Source organism: Cyprinus carpio, chromosome A24, assembly GCF_018340385.1.
Source record: "Cyprinus carpio isolate SPL01 chromosome A24, ASM1834038v1, whole genome shotgun sequence".
Taxonomy (NCBI): Eukaryota; Metazoa; Chordata; class Actinopteri; order Cypriniformes; family Cyprinidae; genus Cyprinus; species Cyprinus carpio.
This window is the reverse complement of record NC_056595.1, coordinates 12806561-12827050: the sequence shown is the minus strand read 5'-3', so window position 1 is coordinate 12827050 and position 20490 is coordinate 12806561. Positions and strand designations below refer to the sequence as shown.

Below are 20490 nucleotides of genomic sequence, written 5' to 3'. Positions count from 1 at the left end.
CATTTCATTTTATCTTCTAGATTCACACAATGTTGCACAAAGTTTACCAACACTTCTTCGAGCTCTGTTAAAATAGTTAAAATGCAGTCGAAACAGGAGATACTACACCTTGCCTCTCAGTCTTGCCGATGGCATTTCTTGGTTTGAGATATATGATTTGCCTCTGGCAACAGGGCGTTTGAACAGGTGTTTGTGTTGTGCTGAGTGTGGGTTCAAGGATTATGAATCTGACGAAGGCTTTGCTCAAGGCTTTGAAAGAACTTCTCCAGCTCAGGTGTGTCTCAGTGAACAGATGAAGCATTGATGGGTGTGAGGAAGCATCTTCTGAAAACTTCTCAGTTTTATTATATTATATTATATTATATTATATTATATTATATTATATTATATTATATTATATTATATTATATTATATTTTAAAAGCTTAAAAAACTTCAACATTCATTATAGGCAACATTTCTAATTTTTGCTGAAGTACTAAAATTGCAAAAACTAAAACTGAAATTAAAATTAAAGATAAATAGAAAATTGAAAACAATTACAAAAACACATTACAAAATTACTACAACTTAAAGAAAAATGAAAACTGAAAATATAAAAAAAAATATATATATATATTAAATTAAATAAAAATATTACTTAACTTTGTTATGTAAAGTTATACTATTAAACTGACCCATATCTTCAAGTTTTTCATGTTTTCTTATTGATATCTACATAGTCTTCCAATAAAATGAGTATTAAATCAAACATGACTACACACGTTTTGTTAAAATAAGTTTTGTCTAAAAGTGTTGTGCACTAGCTGCAGATATTCATCAAATCCATTTTTAAAAACTTAAATATTGCTTTAAAGTACAAAAATAATCTGATTGCATCTGATTTATTAATCTCTTAATTTTTTTATTATTATCAATACCCAGGCAGTTTTGTCACCGGTTATTAAAATAGTGTTGGACAGCTTATCAAAAAGCACAATTCTGAAATAGCAGCTGTCACAGAGTAATAATACTTGATCACAAATAATTCAAAAACTGAAGATTCAATTGTCTCCAAATAAAAGTTAAAATGACAATAACAACTGTAAACAACTGTGAAGTATACATCAAGTATACCAAAAGCTCAAGTATAATGTGAAAATCAGCCTACCCTTTGTATCTCAAAATCAAAACTTCTTAAGCAAAAAATAAATAAATAAATAATAACAAAAATCCAAACTATTGCAGAGACATCAGAGCACACAGACAATTGCACCTACACCAGAGTCTGTGTAATATAGTCTGTCAGTTACAGCGTCTTCATCAGACATGCTGATAAGCCAGGCTGTTGCTCTGTACCACATTCACTCATCTCCTGATCTCTAATGAGTAATCTTATTAGAAGGCTTGTTACAGCTGATAAAGCCACGTTCCCACAATGCAGCAACATCAAACCACTGTGTCACGGCCCTTATCTACAGCCGCATCTGTGCTCATTATTCCAGAATGTTCTGCATGTTCAGCGCATAAGATCATCAGCCATCGCCCTGATAATGAGCCCTAATTGGATATTTTCAAAGGGCTTAAGGACAGGAAAGGGAAGTTAAGCCTGAAATTATTCACACTAAAAGATGGTCTGGTTCCTGGTCGGAAACCTGATGCAATATCAAAATGCCCTTAAATGGATTTTAATTCAGCAGTAGAAGTTATAAACCTGGCAGATTGTACTTAATTTTAATATATATATATATATGAGCACTTAAAATTAGTGTGTGTTTGTGTTGTGTGTTTATTTCCTATATATATATATATTTAGAAATACATATACTTTTATACAACAGTTTCGTTTCTGGTATATATCTGATATATAGCATATTCCATATTTCACATTTTGTATCACTATTGTTGTCGGCATATACAGGCAGTATATAGCGTCAATATTAGAATACTCTTATACTTTCATAATGGCTATTGTTGTTCATTTATGTATTATTGTTCAAAAAATAATATTTTCTAAAACTAAAACTAAAACTAATAAAACTAATATGCCATATTTGGTATTGAGAAACCATCAGATAATATAATTTCATCTTTCATCAGAGAAAGTTATATTATTACAACTGTCTTAATGAGCGAGTCGCAAGGACTTTTATATTGAAAGGGACTGAAACAAGGATGTTATTATTACTTTAAACAGCCTTATAAGATGCAGCCATGGGGATGCAACCGACAAATACATTGCGCTGTCATGGGACGACCCCTGCTAACTAAATAATTAAACTCTGAGTTTCTTTCATGGCGTGAACCCTTGAGCCAGAGCTCTTGCTGTCAGAGGAACTTCTCATGAGGGGTGCTGTGCAAATAAATTATGCAGGTAATGAATAGAGCTATCCTTGAGCCTGGAATGAACCGAGGATGCATGTTAAACAGAATGGACCCAATGTGCCTCTTAATTTACTGATTTATAAGCATGATCAAAATGAAGTTATTAATCAGGATAAATTGAATAAAACAAGAAATTTAAAATGAAGCTTGGAAATCTCAATTACCTTGTGAAAGCTTCTGAAGTAAGCGGCTTTTTCATCTGGATATTTCTCTAATCGCCGTGGTCCCTTACTGGACGCCTTCTTGAATACAAGCCAGCATCTTCTGAAAATCTATTACAGAAAGAAACACTTATTTACTGCAGTGTTTAATGTTTTGGACACAAAATAATCATAAAAAAAAAAAAAAAATTGAATTTAATAATTAAAAAATTAAAACGCAATTATTCACAATCTATATTTGAAAAAAGATTTTAAAAATTGTATATATATATCATACTTATATCATATATATATATATATATATATATAAGATATATATCTCGTGATAACATTATAATAAATTGTTTTTATTAAAAATATCTTATTTTAAATAAATAATAAAAAATCTGGTTAGATAAAAAATTAAATACATACATACTGCTTAATTAATCAATCTATTTGAAAATAAACTGGATTTTAAAAAATATATTTTAATGTAATATATATTTATAAATCTTAAATTATCTAAATATAGAACGTATGCTGTATATAGAATGAAAAAGTAAACATTAACTATAAAATAAAGAAAATGAAGACAATTCCACAAAAATAATACTGACAACATCTACCAGCTTGCATACAACATAGAAATAATTTCCATAAAAAGGATTTTTAGACAATAAAATACTTTGCCTATACTTTCTGAAGTAACACAATGTACCGTTGAGCCATGAAACGCATGAAAGGACCTCTAGATCTCAGTGCCACTCTCATTTCAATGTCCGTTTGTCTTCAGTTTGCCCCCTGCCTACTATTTAAAGAAATAAAGGCCTAAAATTCTCTCTGAAGCATTCCTCCCAGCAACATCTGAGACCTTCACAGATTAAACACTCACATTCCCCTGACAGCCTTTCAAGGTCAATGGAAAAGAGAGAGTGTGAGAGAATGTGCACAGTCTCTATTAAAAAAAATAAATAAATTCCACAATCTACAAACACACACACACAATTATTTCAATCAATTTCCCCTGACACTTGTGTTTATTATCTTACACTGCCCAAAAACAGACACAGTTCTCTCCCCAAATGGCATGGGGAAAGCTTTGCCCAATCAATAACCCAGCAGTTCCACAATTAACACATGAGATTTGAATGGCCTTTTCTCAGTGGGACCATCCACATCTGTTTAATATCTCTGATTTATTTGCATAATAAAACATCATGCATTAAAGAATGGCAGACGACTCTTCTAATGTATCTGACCATTTTGCGATGGATATTTACTGAGGCTTAAGACTCCACCTGTACCAGTGCCACCGTTTATTATCTTAATATAGAACTTTAATGATACATTGAGTCCTGTTTTTTAAAAAGAAATTCTGCTCACCTATATTCTGTGTCGGGCCTTGGAGCGAAATGCCACCCGAGTACACTTAAAAGACATGTGACTGAGCATGTTTTTAAGGTTAGGTAGATTCATTTACAGAAGGGTTACTCCAAATCCTGCTGCAGGCAGCCAGCGCTCATTTGTTGATGTATGAGTATTCCTGTCGGGATTCATATCCATGGGCAAGATTAATTTGTTTACTCCACTGATGTAGTGCATGGAAAAAGAACAATGCTTAATTTGGCACTCAACATAATTGATCTGGGTGAATTCGTGTATGCATGCCTGGTGCTCCTGATACCTGCTATGTGTGTCAAGCCAAAAGGTTACACGCAAAATAGCTCCATTTCATCCACATTGTTAAAAATGGGAAAATCAGAAATAATGGAACTCTGCACGCATGCCATCTGTTATCAAATGTGGTTATGGAAATTATTTGAGATTTGAAAACCCGGTACCATGCAAGCCTTGGCTGCATGGAATTTTGGGATGCCAGACTGTTGTGATAGACAAGGATGCTTATTTAAACATGCACCCTCTGACATGGATAAGGCAATTCAATACTTTTCATTTTTATTTATGTTTTGCTACAGCATAAGCTATCTATAATCTCATCATTTTATTGATTTTGGTAGAGGAATTCAATTTTATTTAGGTCAAGCAGAGCCAAAAAAAAAAAAACATAAAAAAAAAAAAATAAATACACACACAACCTCCTACTAAACAACCAAAAAATAACAAAACAACATCATTCTAACACTTTGTTTTTATGAAAGACTTTTAGCTGAACCATAGAAAGCAGGCAAGCAGATGAGACAAGGTCCTTCAAACTGAATTTCCGAGCCAAATAAAAGTTGCATGATCATTTTACTGTAGGTAAATATGTCTAACATGCAATTCATAATTGTTGGTAAAAAGTCCTAACAATAGTAAGAAAATAATATTTCAATCGTTCTACTTCAAATTAAGAGTGTTACTTGCCATTTATTCATAATTATTTGTGAAATTTACTAACAAATTCTAATTGAAAATTGTTTCGAAGTAAATCCTATACCTTTCTTTTTTTTCCATTGTAGACCATTTTAATTGAATATATTGCTTGATATATTACATATTAGGTTGGTAAATAGTTGGTAACTCAGAAATTGCTAAATTTCACAAATAATTACAAAGAAATGAGAAGTAACATTAAATTAAACATAATTTTTTTGTTAAGCATAAAGACTTAAATAGCATTTTCTTGTAATAACCTAATAATCTACGTTTTATTAACAACCTATTTTTTTTACAGTGTAGCATTTTTTGTTTCTATTTTTATTTATATGGAATTTTAGGAAAACATCTACAGTGGTTATAGAAAAGAATCAGCCCCCTTTAAAATAAATCACATTTTGTTGCTTTGCAGCCTGTAATGAAGACGGACACAGTTTTTGTTTTATCCAGCTGTATTTACTGTGCAACTTATAACATCCAAGTGAAAGATATAACACCAACATGTCATAAATTAAAAAAATAAATAAATAAATAAAAACAGAATCACTGAGTTGTAAAAATGATCACCCCCTTGTGTCAGTATTTTGTTGAACCAACTTTTGCTTTAATTACAGCCTTTAGTCTGTCGGGATAAGTCTCTACTAACTTTGCACATCTAAACTTTGCTATATTTGGCCACTCTTCTTTGCAGAACTGCCCAAGTTCAGTTAAATTTAATGGTGACTGTTTGTGGACTGCAGTCTTCAACTAATTCCACAGATTTTCAGAGGGGTTCAAGTCTGGCTTCTGACTAGGCCATGCAAGGACATTCACCTTTTTCTCTTTCAACCACTGTGTGCTCAGGTTTGCTGTGTGCTTTGGGTCATTGTCATGTTGGAAGTTAAACCTTCTTCCCATTGACAACTTTCCGGCAGAGGGCAGCAGATTTTCCTCAAGAATTTAATAGTATTTTGACCCTTCCATTTTTCCTTCCATCTTGACAAGTGCTCCAGTCCCTGCTGCAGAGAAACACCCCATAACAGGATCTTACCACCTCCATGCTTTACTTGAGGAATTATTTGGATGGTGAGCTGTATTAGATTTCCATCAGATCATTTGGTGTTCAGGCCAAATAATTAAATTTTTGCCTCATCTGCCTTTTGGCAAAGCTCAGTCGTGACTGCATGTGGCCTTTCTTGAGGAATGCATTTTTTCTTGCAACCCTCCCATTCAAGCCACATTTGTGGAGAATTTGTGATATTGTTGTCACATAGACACAATGACCACTCTTAGTCCTAAATTCCTGCAACTGCTTCAGGGTTGCTGTTGGTCTCTTGGTCGCCTCTCTGACCAGTTTCCTCCTGGCTCTTTCATCCAGTTTGGAGCGTCCAGATCCAGGGAAGGTCTGTGTTGCACCAAATACCTTCCACTTCTTAATTATAGACTTCACTGTGCTTCTAGTCATTGATAAAGCCTTTGAATGTCTTTTTTTTTTTTTGTATCCATCTCCTGCTGTCCACAACTTTATCCCAGAGATCTTTTGACAGTGGCTTGCCACCCATAGTTGATTCTTGTTTTCTTCAGTTGTACTACCAAGGACTGAAACCCTCCAGGAAAGCTCTTTTCATGCTGAACTAATCAAAATGACCACAGCTGATCACAGTTGAAAGTCAAATGGCTTTGTGTGCCATTTAAAAGGTGATTAGCTACATCTGATTGAGTTTACAAGTAATTTTTAGGAGGTGGTTATCCTTTTTCCAACTTTTTTTCTAACATGTTGGCGTTATACGTTTCACTTAAATGTTATAAGTTGCACTGAGTAATTTCAGCTGGATAAGACAAAAACTGTATCCATCTTCATTTCAGTCATCAAAGCAACAAAATGTACTTATTTTAAAGGGCGGTGATTCTTTTCTATACTCACTGTAAAACCAACTTAATACCTACTTAACTTCTCATGAGTAATAAAACCTTACTCTGGGTTGATCTTTATCAAGGGTTTGATAGTGTAGTCAATGCTACAATATATTTTATTGTGTATTTTCCTATCTTTCAGTTTTACAACAATATGAAAAGTCAAAAACTATTCAGAACAGGAACTTCTAAGGCAATGAACAGAAGATTTCCCACGCTTGCCTCACAATGCCTGAACACAGCCAGAGTGTTTGCAAACCTGAACTAGTCCTAGATCTCATTCTCTTAAAGGATAAAAAAAAAAATCAGATGTAGGTAGTTTGTTTTGTCACATTGCAAGTAGTTCTGAAATCATGCTAGTGAGGCTGGTGCCAAAATTTCCTCAAGTTCATCCAAACACTTTTCAGTAGAATTGACTGACATTTTTTTCCTAAAAAGCTGCTGATTTTCTGCTACAATTTAAATAGGCACACACTGATTTTTTTTAAGGTTGACATGGGTAAGTGAATGCAACTTGAGTGTGTAATAGCTTTATATAAATGCTAATTCTGATCATGGCATTTAGTTCTTTTCATGGTATTATTATCCCCAAATAAACACACTACTCTTACCCAATTTTCACTTTACTGCAACCATGGCCAAAGTCATCAAGCCTAACTATGAGTGACATAAATGAATTTGCAATCAGCCTCCCTCTTTCTCCATCACTTAGTGTAGCTCAATCGACTGCAGGAGTTACGGTCGGACAATATCTCTGCAAGCTCTCTGATTGCATACTGAAATTTCAAAGGCTGATTAATGAACAAACCTTCCGTCTCTGGAGTGGATGGTTTAATTATGAATCAGGACACAATGTACTCTCCAAACTGTCAAAATTATACATACAAGCACACAAGGGCTCTTCAGTGGAAACAAAACCAGGTAAATTTAACCTCTTCGTTAAGAACCACCCGTAAATAGTGTTTACAAAAAAATTCTACAAAAAGAGTTTGATAAGGATTGAAGCATGCCATATTTAATAAATTTAATAAACACTTTAATCCTAGTAGATATTTTTAGAGGATTCTCCAAGAACAAAACATTGCTTAAATTATTAGGAAGCTGAAATAAGCCAAAAAGGGATGTTTTTATGGCTATATTGTGCAACAGGACAGCATTCATCCCCAAAAATGGGAAATTAACAAAATATGCATTTTCATATGATATGTTTACACTACAAAATACATCTATATAACATTACATGTAATGATTACAGTAGGTTTAGAGATGGGATTAGGTGCTAAAAAAAAAACATACAATAGTAAAATGTAATTAAACAAATATGTTTATATGATACTACAGTTAGATGAATATCTTGAATACCGAACAGCACTGGGGCTTTGCGTGTTTGAGAGACATTATCCTAATGAGCGAATCATTTATTCAACCAAGTTTGTTCAAAGCCACAGATTCATACAGAAAAGATACATTTGAGTGTCTAAATCAGTTAATAATTTAATCATTCATTTAATAGATTACTTCATACAAGAAACAAGGGACAGGGATCTAAGTGAGTCACTGAAACATTCATTCTATCATTTTTTCAAAGCCATATATTAATTTAAAGACAAAATAAGTGACCATCTTCAGGAGTGAGTCATTAAATCATTCATTCTGTAGCTTAAAACCGAGCGTTTCTAAAGCCGGCCTCAAAACCAAGGTAGAAAATAGCCTATTACTTACTGATTTTTATGTTTTTGAATGTAAAAACCATGCAAACGTCATTAGTAAACCTCAGAAAACAGTATAAAATAATTTAAAAAGCCAGTTCATGACCCCTTTAAATGTTGTGCACATACATCTGATGCTGCTGGACACATCATCAGTGATGTTCCTGGAATCATCTGGTGTTTCAGGTCTTTCAACATCATACACCCTCCTCCAGGTAACTGAGCTGGCTGATCAGACCCCAGCTTGTGTCCAGCTGGCTGGCTACTTATTACTCCTTAGTACTCCATGGCTCTCCTCTTTTTAGCCATAGCCACCTTGAAGCCCTCCTCTGCTACTTCAGTGGTACTGCAGATAGCTGCCCTCCCAATCACTCCCTCAATACCCAATTATCTGTAGGGTCTGGCTAAGAAACATGCTGCAAATCTCCTACAGCCAACCTCCACTGGGATGCAGCTCACTCTCCATCCTGCCTGCTTGCAGTCACTGACCAGTCCTTCATACTTGGAGAGCTTCCTGTCAAAGGCTTCTTCCAAGTGATCTTCCCAAGGGTCTGTTAGATCCAGCAACACAACTCGTTTCATGGATTCCGATACGAGGATGATGTCTGGTCACAGAGTGGTGCCTGCAATGTGACTAGGGAACTTCAGCTATATTTCCAGGTCCACTAACAATTTCCAGTCCCTTGCAGAGGTCTGCTCTCCAGCTTTCAAATACTGTGCTGATAGCTACAGCAATGGTCTTCAGGACTTGATCGTGCCTTCATCAGTATCTTCCTTCTCCAATTGCCTTTGGGCAGCAGCTCAAGATATGCTCCAGCATTCCTCACTTGGAGCATAGTGGGCATGCTGGTGACTCTATTTTTCACCATAGGTGCAGATTTCATGGACTTGGCAGGACATCATATACTGGCAGGATGAGAAGGAGTGGCACTGTCTCCACCACCTCCTGAAGAGCAGTCTCCCACATCTCTGAGTTGCCTGTGTCAGGGCCGCTTCGTCGTCTTCTTGGATGATTTCGCGGCTGGATGTGACACGGGGGGCGCCACTCTCCTGCGTGGGGCTCAACGCGCCGACCTCGAAGAACTCTCAGCACAGGGCGGAGCCGATGTGGAGGGTGCAGGAGGGCGCCCACGGCGACGAGCAGGCTGAGGCACGGCCCACGACGGAACGGTGGCAGCCAGAGGATCACGTCGGGGCAAGATGCGCTGTATGGCCTCAGTCTGCTGTTGTACTGCCGGGAACTGCTGGGCACAGCCCTGGACAGCGTCGCCGCCCAGGCCAGTCTGGGAGATGGGAGTGTCAAGAAAGTGCACTTTGTCAATGTCTCTCATTGCGTCATGACTTCTGTCGCCCGGAAGGGCGAAGTCAGTCGCTGTGCACAGCTCCTGCCCTAGGGATTGCGTCGTGACCATCGCCCATAAACACAACTTCAGCCACCTTTCACAGCTCCTTCATAAAACAGGAAAGACGTAATCGCAGCGTTGCCATGGTCACACACGCAGTGCGGGCATGAACACATCTTCAGCGTGCCGTCAGCATGTTGTCCGAGGACAGGAAACGACCGCATCCAGAAGGACACGGACAAAACGGCATGTTTAAAAAGACACCAATCATACGAAATCTGCTCTTTTAGTAAAACCGCCCATTTAAATCAATCAAACAGGACACTAGCCAACACATGAATGGCTTTGTGGAGTATAACAGCTTTTCATACAACCACTCGGCTCCGAAGCAAAAATCTGAAGAGTGGATGCACCTGTCACCTATTTATACGGGGAGTGGCTCAGGTATGTAAAATCCACTAGCCAATTTTCATTGGCGTTTTCTCTTAAACTCAGAGATGATTGGCCTCCCAAGTGAGACCCCATATGTCATTTGACATAACTCGGAGTGACCGACAGATAGGGAACTAACTTTTCTCTCCAAGATCTCAACTGTTGTAATCAGTACTGCATATACAAGAAGGGGCCACAGAACTATAGGGTCTTTTTAAGGTCTTTATTAAATCAAATGTTTTGATACCATAGAAATTCCATAATTCTTGTCACCTATGTCAATATCGCAAAAAAACTAAAAGCCTACTAGCTTGAAAAAAAAAACCTCAAGTTCAATAAAGACAAGTAAACAGTCAGCTATTAAATAAGAATAAGACACTAATTTCAAGCAACTGGACATTAAAAAGCACACGCATATAGCAAAATGAGTTTCAACGGCTTAAAATCACTTGTTTTTAAACTGCAATGCTTAAAGGGATACTCCACCCCAAAATGAAAATGTTGTCATTAATCACTTACCCCCATGTCGTTCCAAACCCGTAAAAGCTTTGCTGTTCTTCTGAAACCCAATTTAAGATATTTTGGATGAAAACCGGGAGGCCTGTGACTGTCCCATAGACTGCCAAGTAAATAACAAGGTCCATAAAAGGTATGAAAGTCATCATCAGAATGATGATTTTTACAGGTTAATCGTGTCTACCGGTATATCGGCCACCCCTAGTTCACAGTAATTCATAGAGACCAAATAGAGCCATATTCACTCATGTAAACAGAGAATAATTTGGTGTACAAACAGTTTTCACTCAGAAATTGTTAGTAAATTCTGCAAAGAAACACCTTGAATTAAATGATAAGTATTGAAGTAGAAAGACTGATATAGTAATTTCTTATAAAACACACCAACAATCTTAATTTTATTTGCAACTGAAAAAAATTTGTTTTGAATGCAACTTTTTCTAAATAGTGTAGCTGTTCTGTGCACAAAAGGGTTCAAGAATCAAACCTGTTATGCAAATATGTAAAGTGTAAATGTAGCCATAAAAATATGAAATGAATCAAGAGAATTCAGATATGAGCCCATATGCAAATTAATGCTACCATGACCCTGTAAGCATGCAGGAATTTCTGTGTTTATGACATTGGCTGATCAAAAGACAATGCAGCGCAGTCAGAGAGATGGCTGACCTTTTCACGTGCCAGCAAGATGATGTGAGCCGCCTTGGAGCCTCCACTGTCTGACGTTTCATCTCTCTAATAAAATCTGTCTGCTGTGATCCACAAACCACCAGCTGCTAGCGGAGAAGGTTATCTGATTACTTATAAGACACTGCAATCATACTCACTAAACTGAGGGAGGGCAATGACGAAGAGAATCAACACTACCATAACTTGCTTCTAAGATCACAGATGGTTCTGAACTGTAAGCTCAAACAGATCTAAACAGACTGAATACATGGACTAAATACACTGCACATTACTTCGTGACTTGAAAACAAATTATAATAATCAGTTTTCAATGCAAATATTTGTAGAAAATTCCCTTCAGACAAGTCTAGATGAAGAAAAACAATATTTAGAGACAGTAGGTCTACAGAAAATGACAGAAATGGGGCTCTAAGATCACTTATTTGCAGTACATCTTTCTAGATCGAATACATTATTTTTAGGGCTTTGTGATTATTCTTGATTGATTGTTCAAAAGTATTATTAAGTATTATGATTTAACCTTTTTTTAATTAGAGTATATTTTAAAATGTAATTTATTCCTGTGATGCAAAACTACATTTTCAGCATATATTACTTCAGTCTTCAGTGTCACATGATTCTTTAGAAATAACCCTAATTCAATTTTGTGATATGGTGCTCAAGAAACATTTCTTATTATATTCAATGTCGAAAACAGTTGTGCTGCTTAATATTTTTGTGTAAACTTTTTTTAGGATCCTTTGATAAATATAAAGTTCAAAAAGAAAAGCTTTTATTTGGAATAGAAATCTTATGTAAAATTATAAATGTCTTTGTTGCCACTGTTGATCAATTTAATTAATTAATCAATTAATTTAATTAGCATTTTTGTGTGAACTATCCCTTTAACATTTGTGTATATTGTATATATTTTGTCCATTTTAATAGGTTTCATAATGCATAAATTACCTTCTGTAACACCAACATACACAAAATAGACATGCACATCTTTATTAATAATAACTACAAAGATCACAATCTCATCTGCATAAGTACATAAACATTATATAAACTTTATGCTATATACTTATAATTGTAACTCAAACATTATATAGAAAATGAATTTACAGTCACCTAAAATATGGGTCATCTTCAAAGGCACAGGAATCATGAACACACATTAACGCTATAAGAGAATGGCAAAACACACACACACACAGCAGTTTCTGCTGATTTTGAGAAACCATGAAGAATGAAGCCGCAAGACTGATGAGCTGTGATGTTGTTTGGGAATATCCTGACACTGAGTACCAGTTTCCAAAGAACAAAATGGGCTCCTCTTGACATGATTGCCAAGCTGTTTTGGGACAGAGCTGTAGAGGATGCTATGATTTGATTTATTATCTGAAAAGGCCTTCACTACAACAACCACATCAATACAACCACATCCATACTTATAAATCCATTTCCATAGAAATACACTCAAATAATCAAAAAATCAAAAAAACAACATATGATATATCAGGGCTTTACAGTAACATTCTGGGACAAGCCCAATATTATAAATATAAATATATATATATATATATATAGAGAGAGAGAGAGAGAGAGAGAGAGAGAGAGAGAGAGAGAGAGAGAGTTATAATAATGCCAAAATGTTTCCAGTGTGTTGTGACGTGAGATACACTGTACATGAAGTTGATTTCACATGAGACCTCTTTCATATTATACTGTTTTTTGTGCTGATGTAATTTTATAATTGTTTATATACTATTATAGTATTTATTAATTTTTCAATTAGCTTTTAATTTTTATATTTGAAGTTTTAATTTTATGCTGTTTAGTAATTTTATGTGATTTTGTAATTGTTATTAGTTTTTGTTATTAGTTTTTGTTATTTAGTTTTTTGAGTAGTTGACAAGGCAGCATTTTTTTCAGCATTTCTAAGATTTTCATCTTATTTTTTACTTATAACTTTATTATCATTTTAAAAGTAATTGTAATTTATTTTATTTTACAATATTTTGGATTTAATTTAATAAAACTATTTGTAATATTTTTATTTTTAGTTACCAATAACATCACTGTTGTGTGCTACAAAAAACAACAACAACAACAACAACAACAAAAATATTCATAACAGTTTGGAACAATATGAGGGTGAGTAAATGATTTTTGGGTGAACTATCCCATTAAAGCTTTTACGCAGATAAACCATGAGTTTTACTTTGCCCATAAGATAAGTAAGTGGAAGAGTTCACTGTTGGGCCCTGGTTTAGATTCCACTCCATCTTCAGGCAGATGTGTCTCAGGTGGTGACATCTTTTAATTGATTAATTTGCTCTGTGACAACAACTGCTCCTAGCAAAGTGAAACTTCTCCCCAGTTAATCATAGATTACACTATCTGGGGCATTCCGAAAGTGAAACACACCGTTGCCCCAGTAATCACAGTATAGCGCCGGCTCATTTCCCATGCACGGATGCTCTTTAATAAAATATCCATGGGCTCCCACCCAAGTCCAGAAATTTAATATGGAGTTAATGACATACACCAAAGTGACACACACACACACACACACACACACACACACACACACACATCAACTAATTAAATGAGGAGTACCCTCTCTGGACTTTTTTTAGTCCAATGTAAACTCCAGGTTAAAGGCTTGGAAAATGGAAAATCATTTACCTGACACTATTGACAAGCAAATATCCTATACTATAAAAGTCCAACCAACCAAAGCATTTAAAGAAAGGTTTTTGTTGTAGTTTTTTTTGTTTTGTTTTGTTTTTGTTTTTTGTTACTACTACATAACTGTTGTTTGGATATTATTTATGTTACAATAATAATAACGACATTCGATTTGAGTTTGCAGTTAACAACTTACAACTTACCAAGTTAACCTTTTTTATTGTAAGGACAAAAACCACTAAGATATTTCTTTTTTCTTCCAGTGTTATTTTAGCATTGTTAATATAATATTATATTTTAATTTTAGGTATTTTGTTGTGTGCTATTGTCATTTTTATTAGTTTTTAATCTATTTAAAAACAAATAGCAGCATTGCCTTCCCTACCTCCTATAGGAGAAAACACTGCTGACACACACACACACACCCACACAGATCCACACACTTTCATAAATCAAAGAGACGCACATACACACAACCCAGCAAGGTCAAGCTGTGTCAGCATAGGGCTAATCCGAAGCCTAGCCTTTCAAAGATCTGCATGGATGATAACACTGCCAGCAAGAACCTGTGTCCAGTATAGCGCAGGAGGGGCTGAGAGAGCCATTCTTGGCTTATAGCATTAGCATAACACTCTATTTACTTATTTCTCTTGCTCAAATTTGGTCCAGCAGAGCACCCATGCCGCTTTCTCTGTTACTGCGGCCAACAGATCTGAGAGCTGCGGGAGGAAATGGAATTCAGGTGACATTCAGCATTTGGGTTATCAGAGCCATCACATCCCTGTTTGGTATCAGGAATAGAAAGTTTGGTAATACAGTTCATACAGTATATTCTCTCAACAGGGTTAATTATACTGTAGAATGACGCTGTTGTTATCAATGTCAAGGTACTATCTTTTTTAATGTCAGTCACTTAATTTAAATTCTGAATAATTAACACTTCGTATTTTGCCTTCTAAAATTTAAGGCAATGTTTAATTTAAATGCAAGGAGAAAGAGGAAGGGAGAAAGAAAACTCCACATGGAGCATGTAGGTCACTCTAACCTTTGTGAAGAACATTAGTTAAAATGTCAGGTTTGAGGCAGGTCTAACCGCCTGCCTGAGTTCTGCACATACTACTAGTACATTACCAAAATAGCTGTAAAATAATGTTGAAACAATATGTAGGTCAAGCTTCCGCATCTTAAAGTGAAGCAGGGGGGATAATTCAGATACTAAAACCTCCATTTGCAAATGTTAAAATCTACAGTAATTAAATATTAAGGTTAGAAGTTTTTCAGCTCAATTACCAAACCTTCATTACCATACACAAAATACTAACAACAAAATACCAACAACACTACCATTCAGAAGTCTGTAAAAATAATTATGTAAAAATTTTTAGTCCCTTCTGCTCCCCAGGGCTGCATTTATTTTATTAAATAAATAAATAATAATTTGAAATATTATTATAATTTAAATTAACTGTTGTGCTGCTTAATATTTTTGTAGAAATCTTTGATACATTTTTTCAGGATTTTTTTAATGAATAGAAAGTTCTAAAGAACAACATTTATTTTAAATAGAAGTATTTTATATAGCATTTTACATAGGAATAATTTGTCTTACTGTATTTTTCTTTATCATTTTAATGCATCGTTGCTGAATAAAAGTACATAAAAAAGAAAGAAAACCTTACTGACCCCAATCTTTTGAATGGTAGTGTACATCTAATAGTAAATAACAGTAGAAGTCCCACAATGATTCTTTAAATGTACAGCCCCCTCCCACTAAAATAGTATGTTAATCACCCTCATGTCTTTCAAAACCCATTTGACTTACTTTCTTCCAAAAACAATAATTTTTTCATATAATATGTTTTTCATGCAATTAAAAACGTAAACTGTAGCATCAAAAAAAGATGAAAACATCATAAAAATAGTCTTTATGACCCAATAACCATACAATAACAAACAAGCCAAAATCCAGGTTAGTACTCACTGATAATCTTCCACTCCATTGAGCCTGGATTTTGTGAAAGAATCATTCAGAGAGAATCATTTTTGGGAACTGTGTCCAACAATCAAAGATCTGACTCAATGATTTGCTCATGTAATGGCCAGTGCTGTTTCTCTCATCAATGTGTCAAGGCGAGTTAGAGTCCAAAGATTCAATGCCACAAACCTCTTAAACTTTCCAGTCACTAGCTCTTACTCAGAAGCATTCATTGTAGCAATCTGGGAACTTGTGAACACCGCTCTGTTTCCACTTCCTTTGTGCTGAAACTGAATAGAAGTAAGCCAATCAGACTGCAACTGCCGACTAAAGGCAGTTCTAGTTATTTTTGTGTGCAAGATGCATCAGACTGTCTGTGGCTGTGCTGTCTGAGACTATAAGCCAGATAACCATACTCTCATCCCATCTCTCTAATGGGGGATTTCATTTTTTTAATCATGTACGGTTACTTTCCTATGGAATTTTTTTTCTTTTATCCACTGCTTCCGTTATGGGCCTTTCATACAGTAGAAAAGCTGTGCAATCCACAAAGCTGCCCAAGGACAAATACAGCCCAGGAAACTCTATGTTTTGCACAGAACTGTCAAGCTGGATGATCTTTGTGCCATAATAAAATATAAACAAGCGAATAATGAAGCAAACAAACATGCCACCTCAATTCAAGAGTTTTTAGAGATGAACACACCACGCATGAATAACCAGGGGATGGGACACATACAGGATTTCACCAGTTCCAGTGAATACTGTTGGTTGAATTGTCAATTATCAAGTGGAAGCTACAGCAAACCACCAAGAAACCGTCTAGAAAAGGTCATCTGTCAAAGCTCTCCAACCGAACAAGAAGGAGATTTGTGAGAGATGCCAAAGAGAGGCCAACAATCACTTTCAAGGAGCTAAAGAGTTCAGTAGCCGAGGAGGAAGTAAAGGTGCAGCCATCAACCATATCAAGCACTCTGCATAGCACTGGGAAGGCGGAAACAAATGAAGCCATTTCTCCAAAAGGAATTAAACGCATGGAAGCATGCCTGACTTTGACAGAATGCAAAATAATGACCCACTTGCAACGTCTGAAAGATTTAGTTAGAAAAATAATAATGTTGGAGTTGGATCACAACGATCAAATAATGGTTCTCTTACATTTATATATTTTTGTTTTGATATTTTAAGAGGATGAAATTTAATTTCCTTGTGGACAGTGTGCGTTTAATTCATTTGTATGGAAAAAAAAACATTATATTTACATTAGTGCTGTCAAATCAATTAGTCAGGATTAAATCGCATCCAAAATAAAAGTTTGCGTTTACATATATGTGTGTGTGTACTGTGTATATTTATATATAAATACACACACATATATGTATATATTTAAGAAATGTATGTAATACAGTATATATTCATATATATATATATATATATATATATTTCATTGCTTTTGCGTTGCCCCAAGAAACATTGCGTTCACTAGCCTTTTTTTTTTTTTTTTTTTTTTTGCAATCTTAGTTAACCTAAGAAACGTAAGTTATTTTATTAATAGATGTTGTGTGGCAGCACAAGTTCTGTTTTCTGTGTGCATGCTGCGTTAACTCTGTTCTCTATGTGTGTGTGATGTGTGTGTGTGTGTGTGTGTGTGTGTGTGTGTGTGTGTGTGTGTGTGTGTGTGTGTGTGTGTGTGTGTGTCAATAAAAGTTGGCCATTATTACAGAACGGTGATTAAACGGAGTGGAATTACTTGTGCATTAAATGGTTTTAATGCACACCTTCCAGCCAATCAGAATTGAGTATTCAGACAGACAATGGTACAGTATAAGCTAGAATAGTGCAGAAGCAGAAATAAAATGAGAGTAGTTATTGGCTATGGAATCACTTGGGACTGTATCTTTTTTTACATTTTTTTCCAGGTCTGGAAATTCTCAACTGATATTTCCAGGTTTAAGACAAAGTATTCAGTCAACTAGTCATTCAGACAAACAACTATGTGAGTTATATTGTTTTGCACATCCCGAAATGGAACTGAATGAATTTTGTTGCAGATGTTTTCTTACATAAAAATACTATATAAGTCATTTTTGAGTTGGTGTTTTGATTATAATTCAATAGAATGAGGGTTGGTAATTTAGAAAAATAAGAGAATTGGTTTAGGGTCTGATTGTATTTTCAAAGGATCTGTAAGTTATTCATGAGCAAAGCTCTATCTTATGTAGACACATGGTTGAGAAACTCAAGGATGCTTTGATTTTCTGTCACTTTAACTTGTTTACCTTCACGCCACCGTGACAACCATCTCCCACATGACAACACGATCAGTGAGAATAATGAAGTTGGGTTTTGGGACACGGTTGGTTTGCTATTTTTGGACTAATCACCAAGGCTAAGCACGTGAACTCAAGCACCTGCATTGATAAACAACCGGGATTAATGCAGGGATATTATTTGAAGATTGTTCCAAGAAATCACGGAGGTCCTTTCAGAAACTCAGGTGCATGTCTATATATATTAATTCATCTAAGAGTATAAATCTAGTATGAAACATATGTGACACAGATTAGTGGAGACATAAAGCACTTAAATGCACCACTGCACACAGAAACTAGCTATTCTGTGTCATTAAATGCTTATTTTCATACTCGCTTTTCTCTGAAAGAATTCATTTGATCTATGATTCAGGATAACCCATGCATAACAGTGTGGTTTCAAAAGGAATATACAAAAAAAGCAAAGAGTCTATAGAAACAATCTGCAAACTAAACAATAGATGACTAAAGGAGATCATTCACTGCAATCATTCAATTATCATGAATGTAGGACTGCGGTCAGAAATTTGCAGCTAAAAGGTCATGCAAACCTGAAAGGAAGCTTTTATCAAAGAAGAACCACAATAGCCTACAAATTCACAATCGTATATGAATCTCCATTACAGAGAATATATGTCATCATATCCATGACATATAATTTTGTTCCAGGCAATGTTCCCATGAATTACATGTTTTCTTTACAGTCCAGGCCTTTTGTCTTCCCTGCATCTCCTACCATTGCCAATAAATTTCTCCGATTTTTTTATTATTTTTTTTTTTGCCAAAATGGAAATTGTGCCTAATAAAAGGCAGAATCCATTCTACTGTGCAATAAAGCACTTTATATTCATCAAAAACGAGATAATTTTTAGCTCAGCAGCTATTGCTAGGGGTGACCGCTATTTCTCAACATAATGCCTATGGTCGCTCATATGTGTGAGGAATTGTTCATCATTCTGGCAGACGGACAAAGCAGAATGGGCAACCATTAACTATACACTGGATTTGAAATCTCCAAAATAAGCCTTTGTGGGATCTGAAAAAAATAATCACAAACCCCATTTCTGCTTGTTAATAACTCATTTGAAATGGCCGGACAACACTTCATAGATGATTTGGACTTCTACTAAGCTTTAGCTATAAAATAAATTTCAAACTGAAGGCTGAGAGAATTATAGATTTGTTTAAAGCTGTTTGCATAACTTACTGCAGGGATCAGGTGCTTAGTGAGTGGCTCTCCAATTTAAAACAGAGCAAGAAAACTCCCACGTACACACTCAGTCAGCTAAACTACACTTTGCTGAACTGAGTTTTGCACTTAGAGCAAGATATAAACAGTATCAACCTTCTGCAGTTAATGATGAATGTTTTTTTCTCCATTTTTGTTATAACAAAAACAAATGATTATATGTTGAATTATGTTGTCAAACAAATATGACAAAAAAGAACACTGCATGATATTAAAATGCATTTTTATAAGTAAAATTTTTTGAAAGAATTGCTGATAGCTATTTTGAAGTATCAAAATGAGAATAGTAATTGTTTACAGTGTAAAAAACATTTTACATTGTTTCATTGAATCGGTGAATGAACAATTCAATGAATCACTCACTTGTTTTATTCCTGAATGAATCAGCATTTCTGAATAAATCAGCTGAGTGAATGATTCAATGACTCTCATAAAGACAGTCACTTGTGGCCAACTACAGGCATAACAATGCAACCTGTAGAAAGAGTCCCAGAAAGAAGTGAAGGTCAAACAAACCTTTGCAAATCACCCAGGCTTTCCTCTCAACTGTATCGTAATAAGGTTCATTGCTTTTCAACGTGGTGCACATTGTGGCTTGCAAGTAGAGAAAACAGGATTCTTTCTTTCTTTGTCTTTCTGTCTTCATTTACTTTTTTATTATTTTAATTTGTTTTATTTTATTTTATTTTAACGAAATAAAAATTCACTGCCGAAGTCTGTGTTTTGACATTAAAATAAATTCATATATAAAATCGCCGAACTGTCTCTTTTAACAATCACCTGTCGTGCCTTCAATTGTTATTTCATAATCGA

The 20490-nt window shown here is 35.1% G+C and overlaps 1 protein-coding gene across 3 annotated transcripts in view; it reads right to left on the bottom strand.

Annotated features, from left to right (window-relative positions):
* The window catches only part of LOC109050171 (docking protein 6), a 70002-nt gene that overhangs the window by 40225 nt on the left and 9287 nt on the right, over positions 1-20490 (bottom strand). For all 3 annotated transcript variants that reach the window (XM_042714230.1, XM_042714231.1, XM_042714232.1), the window contains exon 2: positions 2528-2635. In XM_042714230.1, coding sequence (XP_042570164.1) covers positions 2528-2635 — 108 coding nt within the window. The remainder of the gene's footprint in view (positions 1-2527; positions 2636-20490) is intronic.